The sequence below is a fragment of the Oncorhynchus masou genome, chromosome 5 (assembly GCF_036934945.1).
Source record: "Oncorhynchus masou masou isolate Uvic2021 chromosome 5, UVic_Omas_1.1, whole genome shotgun sequence".
NCBI lineage: Eukaryota > Metazoa > Chordata > Actinopteri > Salmoniformes > Salmonidae > Oncorhynchus > Oncorhynchus masou.
In genome coordinates this window covers 24,734,315-24,753,195 of record NC_088216.1, presented here as the reverse complement: position 1 = coordinate 24,753,195, position 18,881 = coordinate 24,734,315, and the positions used below count along the sequence as shown (strand labels likewise).

At 45.4% G+C, this 18,881-nt stretch overlaps 1 protein-coding gene across 2 annotated transcripts in view; it reads right to left on the bottom strand.

Annotated features, from left to right (window-relative positions):
* Positions 1-18,881, bottom strand: part of LOC135537456 (growth factor receptor-bound protein 2-like) — a 41,162-nt gene that overhangs the window by 4,545 nt on the left and 17,736 nt on the right. Inside the window, exons 1-3 of one of the 2 annotated variants that reach the window (XM_064963615.1) lie at positions 9,057-12,420; positions 7,640-7,737; positions 270-392 (exon numbers count right to left, since the gene is read on the bottom strand). In XM_064963615.1, the coding sequence (XP_064819687.1) occupies positions 270-392; positions 7,640-7,737; positions 9,057-9,140 (305 nt within the window). In that variant the 5' untranslated portion in view covers positions 9,141-12,420. Of the gene's footprint in view, positions 1-269; positions 393-7,639; positions 7,738-9,056; positions 12,421-18,881 lie in introns of those variants that run through there. The other variant, XM_064963618.1, reaches the window with a different exon arrangement.

Genomic DNA, 18,881 nt, shown 5'->3' with positions numbered 1-18,881 from the left:
GTCACTGCTAGAACAGTCAGTACCTCCCAGGTTAAGCTGGCTAGACGCTCGCAAACCAACATGGGAGCTGTGCATGAGAAAGCAAGCACTTAGCACAGAGTTTGAAAAAAATATGTAAACAGAACTGATGATATTGGAGAAGTGTATTTTTGAAAGTAAAAAAAAAAAAAAAAAAAAAAGGGAAAACAGATAATCGGTCGATCAGTTATACAATGATTGAACTGAAATGAAATAAAGGTTCAATAAAACAGTGTGTGCCTGCGACATACTTGACAGAGAGGGAGAAGTCTCCAGGTGCGCTCTCCGACTCTCTGATGAGGAAGGCCCCATCGTGCCTCTGCTTGTTCAGCATCTCCTCTGCCTTCGCCCGGGGGATCTTACCATAGAACCACCTGGGACAACAATAACAAATCAGAACAAAACACTTTAATAACTCATGAAAAATGATATAAAAACAAGTTGCAAGTAACAGTGATAAGTGCTGATTTACTGCAAATGAAGAAAGAAAAAATACCCTGCGGGCAAAACTGGTTGAGATGACGTTATTACATGGTTGTAATTTGGTTGTAATGACGTTGTTTCAACCAGCCCTACCAAGCTGGGTGGTTTTTCTTCATTTGGAGGAAAAGCTGCACTTACCAGAATTTGATTGTGGTGTGGTTGTGACAGGTAGCTAGTTAGCGATGACCTTTGAGTAACCTCAAAGCGCAGGGTCATAGGCGTGACTCAATATCATGGGAACATGGCCTTTAGCAGAGCTTGACCTCAAACCTGACCCCTGTTATTGACAGTTGTAGTGGTTGTTGTGTCTGTGGAGAGGAGTGAGTGAAGTGCATAGCAACCAATAACACTACTAAACAATGATGTCAAAATCAGAATATCGCATCTATTTTGCATGCCAAATAGAATGAAATCAATGCAGTAAGTGAGCACATGTGGGCCATTTAATTAGTCTTTTTGCATTTGTCCTAGTAGGTTGTAATTACAGGGAGGTTCCTGGTCTGATAAAAGAGCTGGTGGAGCCTTGGGCCGAGACAATGACAACTCTGTGTGGTGCCATGCCAACCTCACCTGCAACCTACTCCTCTGGCTCTGACTGGTGCCCAATACCAGCGGTCAGTCACCAACCCCCACGGATACTCCATACAGAGTGTGTGTGTGTATGTGCATGGGTGTACAGTGTGTGGGACCTCCATTTCCTTCTGTGACTAGTCAGGTGTGGAATTGTACTGTCCGGATAAAGGTGTTATGTCACAATGTGCCAACAAAGGTGTTGCAACACACAATGTTTGCCTCCTCTATCTCCAGTGAAAGCAAACCCTGAGCTTTATCCATATAGCTTAATTTAGCCATATAGTTTAGCCTTACCATATACTGTAGCTTATCCTAGCGATAGCATACCCTTGGCTTGGCCAATAGCCATAGCATCTGCAGTAGAGCATGTCAGTGCAGGTGAGCGCTAGCGCTATGCCGCTTAGCTTGTTCGTTTGTGAGCTCAGACAACATGACAAAGCCAGAGGACCTGATCAACTCCAGCTGTTCCTCATGAGGGAATGATAATCCAGCCAGGTTTCACATACAGTATCATCATCAGGGCAGAGTCCTCAAACAGTGTCACAAGCCGATAGTCACATATCCACCGGCTAGTTTTGCCTGCTGGGTAAAGACGACAGATATGAGTAGAACAAGCCTATTACATGTGTACACACTAGAGGTCGACCGATTAATCAGAATGGCCGATTAATTAGGGCCAATTTCAAGTTTTCATAACAACCGGAAATCGGTATTTTTGGGCGCAGATTTTAAAAATATTTTTTTTATACCTTTATTTAACTAGGCAAGTCAGTTAAGAACACATTCTTATTTTCAATGACGGCCTAGGAACTGTGGGTTAACTGCCTTGTTCAGGGGCAGAACGACAGATTTGTACCTTGTCAGCTCGGTGGAACCAATCTTGCAATCTTACAGTTAACTAGTCCAACGCAATAACGACTTGCCTCTCTCTCGTTGCACTCCACAAGGAGACTGCCTGTTACACGAATGCAGTAAGCAAAGGTAAAGTTGCTAACTAGCATTAAACTTATTTTATAAAAACAATCAATCATAATCACTAGTTAACTACACATGGTTGATGATATTACTAGATATTATCTAGCATGTCCTGCGTTGCATATAATCTGACTGAGCAAACAAGCATTCAAGTATCTGACTGAGCGGTGGCAGGCAGAAGCAGGCGCGTAAACATTAATTCAAACAGCACTTCCGTGCATTTTGCCAGCAGCTCTTCGTTGTGCGTCAAGCATTGCGCTGTTATGACTTCAAGCCTATCAACTCCCGAGATGAGGCTGGTGAAATGGCTAGCTAGTGCCTATAAGAACATACAATAGTCAAAGGTTAATGAAATACAAATGGTATAGTGGGAAGCTTCTGGTCAGCGGGGTGGTGGCACCGGGATCCTCATCTCTCCCAAGTGGTCATTCTCTCTTTCTCCCCTTACCCATCTGTCTATCGCCTCCTTTGAATTCCATGCTGTCACAGTTACCAGCCCTTTCAAGCTTAACATCCTTATCATTTATCGCCCTCCAGGTTCCCTCGGAGAGTTCATCAATGAGCTTGATGCCTTGATAAGCTCCTTTCCTGAGGACGGCTCACCTCTCACAGTCCTGGGCGACTTTAACCTCCCCACGTCTACCTTTGACTCATTCCTCTCTGCCTCCTTCTTTCCACTCCTCTCCTCTTTTGACCTCACCCTCTCACCTTCCCCCCCTACTCACAAGGCAGGCAATACGCTCGACCTCATCTTTACTAGATGCTGTTCTTCCACTAACCTCATTGCAACTCCCCTCCAAGTCTCCGACCACTACCTTGTATCCTTTTCCCTCTCGCTCTCATCCAACACTGCCCCTACTCGGATGGTATCGCGCCGTCCCAACCTTCGCTCTCTCTCCCCCGCTACTCTCTCCTCTTCCATCCTATCATCTCTTCCCTCTGCTCATACCTTCTCCAACCTATCTCCTGATTCTGCCTCCTCAACCCTCCTCTCTTCCCTTTCTGCATCCTTTGACTCTCTATGTCCCCTATCCTCCAGGCCGGCTCGGTCCTCCCCTCCCGCTCCGTGGCTCGACGACTCATTGCGAGCTCACAGAACAGAGCTCCGGTCAGCCGAGCGGAAATGGAGGAAAACTCGCCTCCCTGCGGACCTGGCATCCTTTCACTCCCTCCTCTCTACATTTTCCTCCTCTGTCTCTGCTGCTAAAGCCACTTTCTACCACTCTAAATTCCAAGCATCTGCCTCTAACCCTAGGAAGCTCTTTGCCACCTTCTCCTCCCTCCTGAATCCTCCTCCCCTCCCCCTCCTCCCTCTCTGCAGATGACTTCGTCAACCATTTTGAAAAGAAGGTCGACGACATCCGATCCTCGTTTGCTAAGTCAAACGACACCGCTGGTTCTGCTCACACTGCCCTACCCTGTGCTCTGACCTCTTTCTCCCCTATCTCTCCAGATGAAATCTCGCTTCTTGTGACGGCCGGCCGCCCAACAACCTGCCCGCTTGACCCTATCCCCTCCTCTCTTCTCCAGACCATTTCCGGAGACCTTCTCCCTTACCTCACCTCGCTCATCAACTCATCCCTGACCGCTGGCTACGTCCCTTCCGTCTTCAAGAGAGCGAGAGTTGCACCCCTTCTGAAAAAACCTACACTCGATCCCTCCGATGTCAACAACTACAGACCAGTATTCCTTCTTTCTTTTCTCTCCAAAACTCTTGAACGTGCCGTCCTTGGCCAGCTCTCCCGCTATCTCTCTCAGAATGACCTTCTTGATCCAAATCAGTCAGGTTTCAAGACTAGTCATTCAACTGAGACTGCTCTTCTCTGTATCACGGAGGCGCTCCGCACTGCTAAAGCTAACTCTCTCTCCTCTGCTCTCATCCTTCTAGACTTATCGGCTGCCTTCGATACTGTGAACCATCAGATCCTCCTCTCCACCCTCTCCGAGTTGGGCATCTCCGGTGCGGCCCACGCTTGGATTGCGTCCTACCTGACAGGTCGCTCCTACCAGGTGGCTTGGCGAGAATCTGTCTCCTCGCCACGCGCTCTCACCACTGGTGTCCCCCAGGGCTCTGTTCTAGGCCCTCTCCTATTCTCGCTATACACCAAGTCACTTGGCTCTGTCATAACCTCACATGGTCTCTCCTATCATTGCTATGCAGACGACACACAATTAATCTTCTCCTTTCCCCCTTCTGATGACCACGTCACCCCGCTCCTCCGCTCTTTCCACTGGCTTCCAGTTGAAGCTCGCATCCGCTACAAGACCATGGTGCTTGCCTACGGAGCTGTGAGGGGAACGGCACCGCAGTACCTCCAGGCTCTGATCAGGCCCTACACCCAAACAAGGGCACTGCGTTCATCCACCTCTGGCCTGCTCGCCTCCCTACCACTGAGGAAGTACAGTTCCCGCTCAGCCCAGTCAAAACTGTTCGCTGCTCTGGCCCCCCAATGGTGGAACAAACTCCCTCACAACGCCAGGACAGCGGAGTCAATCACCACCTTCCGGAGACACCTGAAACCCCACCTCTTCAAGGAATACCTAGGATAGGATAAGTAATCCTTCTCACCACCCCCCCCCTTAAATGATTTAGATGCACTATTGTAAAGTGGCTGTTCCACTGGATGTCAGAAGGTGAATTCACCAATTTGTAAGTCGCTCTGGATAAGAGCGTCTGCTAAATGACTTAAATGTAAATGTAATGAAATAGTCCTATAATAACTACAACCTAAAACTTCTTACCTGGGAATATTGAAGACTCATGTTAAAAGGAACCACCAGCTTTCATATGTTCTCATGTTCTGAGCAAAGAACTGAAACGTTAGCTTTCTTACATGGCACATATTGCACTTTTACTTTCTTCTCCAACACTTTTTTTTGCATTATTTAAACCAAATTGAACATGTTTCATTATTTACTTGAGGCGAAATTGATTTTTATGGATGTATTATATTAAATTAAAATAAGTGTTCATTCAGTATGGTTGTAATTGTCATTATTACAAATAAAATAGGCCAATTAAATCGGTATCAGCTTTTTTGGACTCCAATAATCGGTATTGGCGTTGAAAAATCATAATCGATCAACCTCTAGTACACACACATTGACCTGTCAGGTAGCACTAGCATCTCTGGGCCATAGGTTTCAACCCACAAGCCTTTAGCAATGCTATTCTTTGTGCCTGGTGTGCACACACAAACAGGCTTAGAGATGACAGAACTCCAACCCCCTCATCCACAGTGCTCTGATCTCCCCGAGGTAACACCCTGAGGTAACAGTAACACTGTGTGTAGAAAGATACTGTGGATATCCTCCTATTATCCCGGTCCTTCCTGCTTTGTGGTGGAGTGCTGCTCTTTGATGTGGTCACACTGACATCCACGGCTACCAGGCTTCCATAAGGGAGTCAAAGCCCTTTACACACTATCGAGCCAAACCAAACCATGCTGTGGTGACTTGGCTTTCTTCTCCTCACATGATCCTTTCCAGCATGGTAACAGCAACCATGGTGGATGTAACCAGGCCAAGGCCAGCCCTATAGTGAAGTGAGTACTGTTTTTTCATATCCAGCCCCACCATCTGCCTGCCTGCTATCCTGGACCCTCCTCCACCAGCTGCTCCTCCATAGAGCAGGTGATTCCCTCCCTCCTGTATTTAGGCCCAGCTGACCAATCAGTCATAGGGTCCTTAAGGCTAATGGACAGTATCTTCCTGACTGCTATAATAGGATCCTCTGTATCTGATTGGTTGCGGTGTGAAAGCCCTCTCAGCCCTGAGAGCAGGTGGCGGTGGTGGGGAAGGCGTTCTCACACAGCTGACGACTACACAGGACAAAGCCCCTCTTTGCTACTGTGTGCGTCTGTAGAATATAAAGTACAATCCATCTCTATTTAGTGGCTACCTCAGAATAAGATCCATTTAGTAACCCTGAAGTTTATGTAGAAAGGGCTTCTGTAGGACAGTTACAGTACAATCCATCTCCTATCTGACAGTTACACAAAAGCCCTGTTGCTCGGCTGAAGTCATATTCTTTACTAAATATAGCATGTTGCCTAGAAGGCCAGCATCCCGGAGTCACCTCTTCACTGTGGATGTTGAGACTGGTGTTTTGCGGGTACAATTTAATGAAGCTGCCAGTTGAGGACTTGTGAGGCGTCTGTTTCTCAAACGAGATACTAATGTACTTGTACCTTTGCTCAGGTGTGCACTAGGGCCTCCCACTCCTCTTTCTATTCTGGTTAGAGCCAGTTTGCGCTGTTTTGTGAAGGGAGTAGTACACAGCGTTATACAAGATCTTCAGGTCCTTGGTAATTTCTCGCATGGAATAGCCTTCATTTCTCAGAACAAGACTGACGAGTTTCAGAAAAAAGTTATTTGTTTCTGGCCATTTTGAGCCTGTAATTGAACCCACAAATGCTGATGCATAGTCACTTTAATTAACTCTACCTACATGTACATACTACCTCAACTAACCGGTGCCCCCGGACATTGACTTTGTACTGTCACCCCCTGTATATATTGTTGTTGTTTTTTACTGCTGCTCTTTTATTACTTTTCTCTTATTCTTATCCATATTTTTTGATACTGCCCTGCCGGTTAGGGGCTCGTAAGTAAGCATTTTACTGTAAGGTTGGAAAAATTACTTGTGTCATGCACAAAGTAGATGCCCTAACCGACTTGCCAAAACTAGTTTGCTAACAAGAAATTGGTGGAGTGGTTGAAAAATGTGTTTTAATGACTCCAACCTAAGTGTATGTAAACCTCTGACTTCAACTGTATGTATGTTTACACACACAACAATTTCTAAAAACCTGTTTTTGCTTTTTCATTACGGTGTACCGTGTGTAGATTGATAAGGGGGAAAAAAAAACAATTTAATCCATTTTAGAATAAGGCTGTAACATTACAAAATGTGGAAAAAGTCAAGGGGTCTGAATACTTTCCCAATGCACTGCATGTTAAGTAGAGAGTATGTAGAAAGATCCACACAGGCTATATTGGGCCAGAGGGCGATTGTGGGGGGAAACCTAATAGGCCTGACGCAGCAGAAACAGACTCTGGAATCAGGACTGACGACGCCACATGATGAGGGATTCTGGGATGCCAAACCGACAACCCTGCGACCACATGGATCTCAGAGGCCTATAACCCACAAATGAGCTCTAGAAAGCCAGGTCACTTCCAGGCTAGCTTCCAGACCACAGCAGCAGCATGATGAGACCTTTCTCCCCCTTATCTTCAGACCAGAGGAGCATTGATCCTAGCCTCAGGAGTTAGCTAGACTTTGTTTCAATTGTCTTCCGAATGGTTCTAAACATGGGAACTAGAGAAGTAAATCTGTCTATGAAGTTACTTTCCCCCCCTGATATTTAGCACAAATAAATGCCCTTTGGAAAAAATAAGTTTCACAAACTAGTAGTGGAACCTTCCAACATTAGAACCTCACTTTTGATACCCCAATTTTGAGCTCCAGGTTAACCATGAGGTAATTTAGGGGAGGTGAACGTCGCCATTTTGGCTCTCCAGTTTCATGTGGACTTGTGGCAGGCTCATATAGGGCAACTGGTATCTAAGGCTGGCTCATACTTACGGGTGTCCCTTCATTTCTATGTAGTTTTTGGGGATGAAGCCTTCTTTCCCATTCAGCTCTGCCTTGTACCAGTTCTGGTCGCATTCTTCATTCAAAACCTGAAGGCACAAAACAGAGGGACGATAGTTTGGTCAAAGAGTCACAAATGGTTATAAGCATGGTCGTGACAAACGTAAGACCACAAGACTACATTATTTAAAAAAACTGACAGAGTGGGTACATGAAAGCCAACATAATGGTGTGGAAACCATTGTATGAGCTAACCACAAATATTATTTAAAGAAATATCATGTAGATCCTCTATATTCATGTACTGCTATGTACATACACTGAGTGTACAAAACATTAGGAAATGCTGATAGACTGACCAGGTGAATTCAGCTGAAAGCTATGATCCCTTATTGGTGTCACTTGTTAAATCCACTTCAAATCAGTATAGGCGCACCGGGTTGAGTTTGTCAAGAACTGCAATGCTGCTGGGGTTTTCCACGCTCAAAGGTTTCCTGTGTGTATCAAAAATGGTCCACCACCCAACTTGACACAACTATGGGAAGCGTTGGAGTCAACATTGGCCAGCATCACTGTGGAACGCTTTCGACACCTTGTAGAGTCCACACCTCAACGAATTGAGGCTGTTCTGAGGGGAAAAAGGTTTTGCAACTCAATATTAGGAAGGTGTTCCTAATATTTTGTACAGACTATTCCCCCCATATGCTCCCAGACTCAGAGACGAAAAGCAAAACATTGCAATTCTCAGACAATACTGCTTAAAATACACCATGCATCCCATAACTGCCATGTACCGTACATATTTCCCCCCTAACCTCCCATACGTCCATTCACAAAGCCTAGCCAGGTGAAAAGACATTCCAGACAGACTGGCCCATCCCAGGCCCCATGAGACCTAGTCCAGGTCAGTCAACCTGACCGTGATCATCTGGAGGCTCCACAGTGGGACCTGACCAGACTGCCACCACGCCACCACTATACCAGACCCAGAACCCCTCCTGTCCCCACAGAGACACCATCTGTCACAACCACTCTGGCCCCGGATCCATCAGCATCAACGGCTGACACTAACACTCCGTAACCGGCCAAGAGAGCTCCCTGAGAGACAACGAGTTACATGGGTTTTTAGGGTTGGATGGAGGAGGATTCCGGTTGATAGAACACACATTGGATTTTAGGTGTAGGTGGGAGTAGTATGAATCTTGGTGGAATTGCTCTTTCTGGATGAGTTTGTTTTGGAGTGAAAAATTGCTATTGTGTGTCTATAAAGGCAACTTCTACCTAGACAGACTAGTTCAAACACATGGCCTTACACCTCCACTCTTTATTACCCTGTCCCTGTCAGATGCCAAACCAACTCCACTTCAGCATGGGACTGTATCGTCTCCCACAAGCAAGACCATCATACCATCATACACTGATGTGACTGGGGAGTGGGGCCTTCAACGTCTCCCACGGTGTCTCCACACTCTACGGTGGATGACCCAGTCATCTTAGTGGAGAGAAAGGGCCAGGCTCAGTCTCTTAGCCTTCGCTGGTCTCAGAAAACACCCATTCATCTTAGCTTTCTCTCTCGGCCTCTGCCATGGTAAGAGTGGCGCCATCGCCCCAAGGCCACAAGTGAAATGGACTGCCACTGTAAACACAGAGAACAGGAAACAATGTGCACCAAGCAGGAAGAAACAGACATGGGTTATAGTTTAGGCTTACTAATGTAAATAATAGTGGGTTGTAAATGTATAGGCAGTTGTGATGTCACATATGGGCCAATTTTACAATGGAGCTAACTGTGCCAGTGATTCCTAAAATGCTTTCTATTGTACCATGATCTTCATCATATCTACTACTGGACAATTCTACACTAACAGGATGATGCCGAGACTCAGATTGTTCACTTTAAAATGCACGTCAAACAGAAACCTGTGACTGCAAAGTTAAACAAACCATACAACTCTACGCACGAGGACGACTTCTAACAGTTGCTACTGAAAATGTTACAAAAACACATTTAGTTGGACTGTGCAGATGCAAAGTTTGGTAACAGTTTGTGCCGTCATTCTGTTACCACATTTTTAAGCGCCACCATTCCTCAAGTAAATGGGTTTTTGTAAAATGTTCTGTGGAAATTATTAAGGAAATTTAACGTGGAAAAAGTCATCCTTGTCCAAAGAGTTGACTGCTTTTGTTTGACATACGTCTCAGCATCATTCTGTAACCGTGGAATTGAGCAACTGTTTACCAGAAATATGTGTTCCAAAAAATAACTATACATATGGAACCAGTGTGGTACTAGCTGACCTCCTTTTCCCGTGGAGAGATATCTGAATACATGCTAAATCTGCCCCTATTTCTGTCCAATTGAATTCAAATCTCCCATTGGCAGAGAAGACAGATAAGCAAGCATACAAAACACACAGAAAGTGACAGATGAGGGGGTGGATACACTTATTTGTTCTGGGGGAGGCTGGTGTGTGTCTACTGTTGGCCTCTGACTGCTTCCCAATCTGCCAATCACACACAGCACCTCCTATAGCACGACCAGCGCAGTGTGTGTGTGGCCCATGCCTCTTTTGAACACTGGCCGGCTGTCCCTCTAAACTCTGCATGACCTCAGACTCCAAAATACGGTAATAACCACTCACACAGGTTGAGAACGCAGGAGATAAACAGACAGACAGACAGACAGAGACAGGAGGGGAGAGAAAGACACAGTGTGACACACAGTTCCACCCCCACCTCCAGACACACACATCCAGCTGCTCAGTACTGGTGACTCACCCAGTGCTCCGTCACAGCCCGTCTGTACCCTGGGGGCTGTTTTGGCCTGAGCAGGATTCTAAAGTGATAGCTACTGCTAGTGATGAAGAGAGGGGCGGTGCTGTAACCTTGTGAAGAGTCAGAGCCAATCCAGTCCTGACAGACACATGTAGGGCCTCTAGTATGACTGAATACTGCTCATACATGAATCTCTGAGGGAGAAGGAGAGGATGAGCTAACATCTCTATGCCAGTGTGTGTGTGTGTGTGTGTGAGTACATCCATGTACGTGTGCCTGCCTGTGCACTCCCATGTCTGTGTGGAAATGTGCAACAGTCTGTCTGTCTGTCTGTCTGTCTGTCTGTGTGCTGGAGGGAAGGAAATGAGGGAGATAATGACTCTCCTCTCCCTCCCCTGAGCGAGGCAGGAGCTCTGGCTGCTGATAAAGCTAATTACACCAATGCTAGGAAACAAGGAGCTAGTGCACAGACAGACGAGACACGGGGGGTAGAGAGACATGTACACAGAAGTAGAGGACGTGTTCTGTACGTGAGCGTGTGTGGTTTGGGGGGCGATATGGGGGTCATAACAGAAGGGAACTGTGGACGTTCTCCACCTTGCTTGCTGACTAGTAAGAACTAGACATTCACATTAACCTTCCAACCCAACCAGAAGAGTAAGAGAGAGAGTTTCTCTAAAAACATATCTAATCCATGGTTTGGAAGGCAATACCTTTGTTATCCCATTGGTTTTAATTCCTATAAAGAAAAAATAAAGGCAATGCCGCCATGCATTTGGCACTACAGCAAAGTGAATTTGAGCCAGGGATTTGTAAATGCCCAACAAAGACAAGCGCACTTCAAAGAAAGACACAAACAAAACAGATTAGTAAAACCCATCTGACACTGCAATGAAGACAGTGTCAGTCAGTCTTTCTTTTCTGGATCCCATTAACAGTACATTTTGTTGGACAGTACATCGTTTCATCAGTGGCTGTCTAATTCAGTTTGTCCTTCCCATAACAGAGGCCGGTAATGTGTTTTAAAGCTGGAAAAACATACATCTGTCTGTCGACTTCATGAAATGAGACCACACCACTCAGTGCTATAATACCATCTGCTAGTTTGATCGTATCAGGCCTAGGGACAGAAACAGAGGTAGCCTAGCTGTCACAATAGGCTGACTGGCCGGGGCAATGACATGCACACACACACACATCTGTCTCTCCTAGCTCTTTCTTCCTGTCTCACACATTGATGCATTCTCTCTCCCTCTCCACATTTCTTGATACCTCTCTGTGTCCTGCTTCATCGCAATCTCTCCCTTTTCTCTATCTGTACTACCCCCCCTCTGTCTCCACTTCTCTCTATTTTCTATACAGAAGCACAATGACACTGTGGTATGTATATGTCATCAGCAACCAGCGTGCTAACGGAGGGTAAAGCTGTAAGCACCTGCTTCCCATTCAGCATCCAGAACCATAGTGTCTGTAGTGAATGATATATCTCAGTATGGTAATCTCCTCGCAGAGTGTTACTGGTCGTGGCTGAGGCACGGTCCTCTGGACCGATCTCGTTGCCTTGTTGTAGACCTCTGTAAGGGCGTTGATGCGGTTACATTTACAAGATCAGGCCCCGGAGTAATCTCCTTCACAGCTGCCACACACACCATCCTGATCATACCAAATCCTCATTCTGCCATCTCCTAAACCAGACGTGATAGTCTTGTGATGGCCCCATTACTGCTGCAGCCGCCGTGCACTGAGGAACCAAGTGTTACAGTGTGTGTGTGTGTGTGTGTGTGTGTGTGAAGAACCACTGTGGTTTTTCAGGAGGAAGGACACCAGATAGGGCAGTGCGTGACATGAGGTGAAATTACCTGGGAGGAACACGCTTCACCATGGGAGTGGAACACGCCTGTCAATGGCCGTGGGTGGCAAAACCACATGCATGCATGTATGTACGCACACTAACTAAAACGCAGAGAGACACACACACACACACACACACACCTTGCATGCCTATCCACATCTAAATATAGGATGGCAATGCTACTGCACCATGTTCTCTCCTACTTTAAATAAAATATAAAGTTATTTAATTAATTAAGGTCCCATACAAGAGCATGATGGACGAGGAGTAGAAGGAAGAGAAGGATGGAGGAGAGGGGGAGAGGGAGGTGGAAGAGGGGGGAGAGGTAGGTAGAAGAGGGGGAGTGGGAGGTGGAAGAGGGGGAGGTGGAAGAGAGGGAGAGGGAGGTGGAAGAGAGGGAGGTGGAAGAGAGGGAGGTGGAAGAGAGGGAGGTGGATGTCAAAGAGAGGGAGGTGGAAGAGGGGGAGAGGGAGGTGGAAGAGAGAAGAGGTCGACCGATTAATTGGAATGGCCGATTTTAAGTTTTCATAACAATCGGTAATCGGCATATTTGGACACCGATTATGGCCGACAACATTGCACTCCACGAGGAGACTGCATGATTGACTACCTGTTATGCGAGTGCAGCAAGGAGCCACGGTAAGGTGCTAGCTAGCATTAAACGTATCTTAAAAAACAATCAATCTTAACATAATCACTAGTTAACTACACATGGTTGATGATATTACTAGTTTATCTAGCTTGTCCTGCATTGCATATAATCGATGTGGTGCCTGTTAATCATTGAATCATAGCCTACTTCGCCAAAAGGGTGATTTAACAAGCGCATTCGCGGAAAAAAGCACTGTCGTTGCACCAGTGTACCTAACCATAAACATCAACGCCTTTCATAAAATCAATACACAAGTATATATTTTTAAACCTGCATATTTAGTTAATATTGCCTGCTAACATGAATTTCTTTCAACAAGGGAAATTGTGTCACTTCTCTTGCATTCTGTGCAACAGAGTCAGGGTTTATGCAGCAGTTTGGGCCGCCTGGCTCAATGCGAACTGTGAAAAATATTTCTTCCTAACAAAGACAGCCAACTTCGCCAAACGGGGGATGTTTTCACAAAAGCGCATGTGACAAAAGCATAATCGTTGCACGAATGTACCTAAGCATAAATATCAATGCCTTTCAGTATTGTTGTAATTGACATTATTACAAATAAAACACGTGTGTTTTTTTTTTTTTTTTTTTTTTTAAATCGCCCGATTAATCGGTATCGGCTTTTTTAGTCCTCCAATAATTCCATCGGCATTGAAAAATCATAATCGGTTGACCTCTAGAAGAGAGGGAGTTGGAAGAGAGGGAGAGGGGGGTGAAAGAGGGGGGGGAGATGGAAGAGGGAAGATGGAAGAGGGGGCATTTTGCCAATGCAGAGTGTAGTCCAGAGAGGATTGGGAAGGAATCAAACTGCAGGATTATAACCAGGGGTGTGAATTCAATCAGGGAAACAACTCAGCAGACAACAGACTTGCTCTTAAACCTAAATCATATCCACAGGGATTCCTCTCCTCTATTCCTCTACACCTTCACACTTACTGCCTTCTGCCTCCTAATTGCCCGCACTGGAAAAAATAAGATACACTTGTGTGTGTGGTGTTTGAGTGGGGGGAATGTGTGTGTATGTACTTATGTGTTTCAGTGTATGTGTGTGTGTGTGTGTGTGTGAGCGTGTTCAGTATGCACAACCAGCCAGGGAACAAGGCATTCAGGGTGAATACTGGTTTCTGGTGCATCATTAATATACATGAGATGGTAGAAGAGAGGGAAGGAGAGACATTTTTTTTGCATAATGAAGAAAGAAATACAGAGAGACAGACAGAGAGACAGAGAGACTTACACACAGAAGGTAAGCTTATCTTTCTCCCTGAGGGAAAAACAGCCAATGTGTCCGTAGAGGCGCGTGGAGAAAGACGGGCGATACCTGACAGAAAACTTAATGAACTATATGAGGGGAATCAGAGTGTGTGCATGTTGGGAATGAGGGCAGACAAGAAAATTGATCAACTGCAGAGGGGAACGTGCAAAAGAAATACATTTATATCTACACTGAACAAAAATATAAAAAGCAACATGCAACAATTTCAAAGATTTTACTGATTTACAGTTCATATAAGGGAATCAGTCCATTTAAATAAATGAATTAGGCCCTAATCTATGGATTTCACAGGACTGGGAATACAGATATGCATCGGTTGGACACAGATACCTTTAAAAAATGTAGGGGCGTGGATCAGAAAACCAGACAGTATCTGGTGACCACCATTTGCCTCATGCAGCACGACACATCTCCTTCGCATAGAGTTGTCCAGGCTGTCGATTGTGGCCTGTGTAATGGTGTCCTACTCCTCTTCAATGGCTTATGAAGTTGCTGGATATTGGCAGGAACCGGAACCCGCTTTTGTACACGTCAATCCAGAGCATCCCAAACATGCTTAAATGGGTGACATGTCTGGTGAGTATGCAGGCCATGGAAGAACTGGGATATTCTCAGCTTCCAGGAATTGTGTACAGACCCTTGCGACATGGGGCCATGCATTATCATGTTGAAACATCAGGTGATGGCGGCGGATGAATGGCACGACAATGGGCCTCAGGATCTCATCACGGTATCTCTATGCATTCAAATTGCCATCGATAAAATGCAATTGTGTTTGTTGTCCGTTGCTTTTGCCTGCCCATATCACAACCCCACTGCCACCATGGGGCACTCTGTTCACAAAGTTGACATCCGCAAACCGCTCGCTCACATGACGCCATCTGCCCGGCACAGCTGAAACAGGGATTCATCCGTGAAGAGCACAATTCTCCAGCGTGCCAGTGGCCAACGAAGGTGAGCATATGCCTATTGAAGTCGGTTACTACGCCAAACTGCAGTCAGGTCAAGACCCTGGTGAGGACGACGCACACACATATGACCTTCCCTGAGAGAGCATGCAGATGAGCTTCCAACCGGTTTCTGCCAGTTTGTGCAGAAATACTTTGGTTGTAGAAACCCACAGTTTCAACAGCTGTCCGGGTGGCTGGTCTCATACGATCCCCCAGGTGAAGAAGCTGGATGTGGAGGTCCTGGGCTGATGTGGTTACATGTGGTTTGCAGTTGTGAGGCCAGTTGGACATACTGTCAAATTCTCTAAAACAACGTTGGAGGCGGCGTATGGTGGAGAAATTAACATTCAATTCTGTGGCAACAGCTCTGATGGACATTCCTGTAGTCAGCATGCCAATTGCACGCTCCCCCAAAACTTGAGAAAACTTGGCATTGTGTTGTGTGACAAAACTGCACATTTTAGAGTGGCCTTTTATTGTCCCCAAGGTGACCCATCATGCTGTTTAACAGGATTTATTGATATGCCACACCTGTCAGGTGGATTGACTATCTTGGCAAAGGAGAAATACTCACTACCAGGGACGTAAACACAATGCTACACCACATTTGATAGAAATAAGCTTTTTGTGCATATGGAACATTTCTGGAATCTTTTATAACACTTTACATGTTGCATTTATATTTTTGTTCGGTACATTTCTTTTCCACAAAGTGCCTCTACATAAACTCACAAGAATCTGCTTTGTCTCCACAAAATTGGTACAGTGAACAACGAGGTGCATTTCCATGTACAGCACAGTGATTTGCATCCGTTTAGATCTCTGAAACAAACAACTATGACACGTCTACAACATTATCCAACCCGCTGCTTTATGAAAATAGCAACATTAAGCATCGATGCATACTTTGCATAGTAACATGGTACCTAGCGTGTCTACAACATCATCCAAACTACTGCTTTGTGGAAATAGCAACACTAAAACATTGATGCATAGTATAATAGCATGGTGTACAAAGCAGTGGCGTATGCCCCTACATCACGACACAATCCTCTAGTTCTGAATATTGCATTGCCAGTTGACACACATCCAAGCCTTCACTTGGATAAAGTCAGTGGTAATCGAGGTTCATTACGCAACCGTATAGTTTTCTGGGATTTTGGATTGTGCCATGAGCCTAGCCTGTAGCAGCTGGGGCCTTGCTTTCCTGGAGAGTTATGTGCTGCTGTGTCTCCCTCTGCCCCCTGTCCTGGTTCTGCCCGGTTGGCACCGGTCCCAGCCTCTGTTTTGGGGCTAATCCATGAGGTCTATTTATCCTATGTCGGTTGAGGGGATAAAGGGCGAGGAGCGACAGCTAAACCACTAATCCAGCTACAGCACTGGGACACTTTTAACGAGATCCCAGATTGTGGCTGTCTGGATTACAAAGAAAGAAAGAGTGACAGAGAGTGTGAAAGAGCAGACGCATTAGGTTCTGACAAGCAGTCCCAGCAAGCCCACTCAGACTAGAGAGGCTGTAGGGGACAGGCCTCTGAATCTAGTCTGCCCAGATGGCCCCTCTTAGACACTCTCCCCCCCTGGGAGGGCTTTCTATCTATGTCTGCAAACTGTCAACAACAGTAGAGTTTCAGGGTCAGCACAGAGACAGAGAGAGAGAGAGGGAGAGACCTTTTGTTTATTATCTATTTCACTTGCTTTGGCAATATAAACATATGTTTCCCATGCCAATAAAGCCCTTAACTTGAATTGAGAGAGAAAGCAGAATCGACAGGAGCTTTTAATGCAGGAGAAAGCACAAACTAGAGGTCGACCGATTAATTGGAATGGCCGACTAATTAGGGCCGATTTCAAGTTTTCATAACAATCGTAAATCGGTATTTTTGGGTGCCGATTTGCCAATTTTTATTTTATACCTTTATTTAACTAGGCAAGTCAGTTAAGAACACATTCTTATTTTCAATGACGGCCTAGGAACTGTGGGTTAACTGCCTTGTTCAGGGGCAGAACGACAGAGTTTCGCATTGTCAGCTCGGGGGATCCAATCTTGCAGCCTTACAGTTAACTAGTCCAGCGCAATAACTAGTCCAGCGCAATAACGACCTGCCTCGTTGCACTCCACAAGGAGACTGCCTGTTACGCGAATGCAGTAAGCCAAGGTAAGTTGCTAGCTAGCATTAAACTTATCTTATAAAAAACAATCAATCATAATCACTAGTTAACTACACATGGTGGATGATATTACTAGATATTATCTAGCGTGTCCTGCGTTACATATAATCTGACTGAGCATACAAACATCTAAGTATCTGACTGAGTGGTGGTAGGCAGAAGCAGGCACGTAAACATTAATTCAAACAGCACCTTTGTGCGTTTTGCCAACAGCTCTTCATTATGCGTCAAGCATTGTGCTGTTTATGACCTCAAGCCTATCAACTCCAGGCTGGTGTAACCGAAGTGAAATGACTAGCTAGTTAGCGCATGCTAATTCAAACGTCACTCGCTCTGAGCCTTCTAGTAGTTGTTCCCCTTGCTCTGCATGGGTAACGCTGCTTCGAGGATGGCTGTTGCTGGGTGGTGTTGCTGGTTCGAGCCCAGGGAGGAGCGAGGAGAGGGACGGAAGCTATACTGTTACACTTGCAATACTAAAGTGCCTATAAGAACATCCAATAGTCAAAGGTTAATGAAATACAAATGGTATAGAGGGAAATAGTCCTATAATAACTACAATCTAAAACGTCTTACCTGGGAATATTGAAGACTCATGTTAAAAGGAACCACCAGCTTTCATATGTCCTCATGTTCTGAGCAAGGAACTTAAACGTTAGCTTTCTTACATAGCACATGTTGCACTTTTACTTTCTTCTCCAACACTTTTTTTTGCATTATTTAAACCAAATTGAACATGTTTCATTATTTTACTTGAGGCGAAATTGATTTTTATGGATGTATTATATTAAGTTAAAATAAGTGTTCATTCAGTATTGTTGTAATTGTCATTATTACAAATACATTTTTATTTTTTTAATCGTCCGATTAAAATCGGTGCCGGCTTTTTTGGTCCTCCAATAAATCGGTATCGGCGTTGAAAAATCATAATCGATCGAGCTCTAGCACACACACACACAAAACACATGCACTCCACAAGCTAACCCCTTTACCCTGCTCTCTGCCCTGATCCACTGACAGGTGTAGTGAGTGGTATGACGTCTACCACTTGTGAAGGAGCTCAGGGGTTACTTAGGGGAGGAATGAGTCACTCTGGTGTACCTCTAATGCTAACTATGTCTCTCGCCTCACAGGAGACACAGCAGGCAGCCGGGCCTGGGTACGTTAGAGCTAGCGTAAGCAAGTTAGCGGGGTAATGCTAACTGACTCACCCCAGGTGACAGACGAGCAGATGCTACAGGGGTAACTGCAACAAATCCTATTTTGAGGAGAACTATTGAACTAGGTTATGCTTTACAAAGTGAGCGATGACCGGGAACACTGACGGTTTGACAGTCTGCGGTCTGTCCCGTCTCTTGGTACTTGGGTGTGTGTGTGTGTTGTGTGTGCTGTGGTTGCAGTCACATTTCTTTACATGGAGGGATGGAGCATGAATTTGCACGTCCGATAAAATGTGCTAACGACGAGTGCAAATCCATTCAGCCTATTGTCTTCTTTTAGTGAAAGTGATTTACAAAAGTAAACATTCTAGCAATATGCTGGCTGCTGTTGATAGTCTGCAA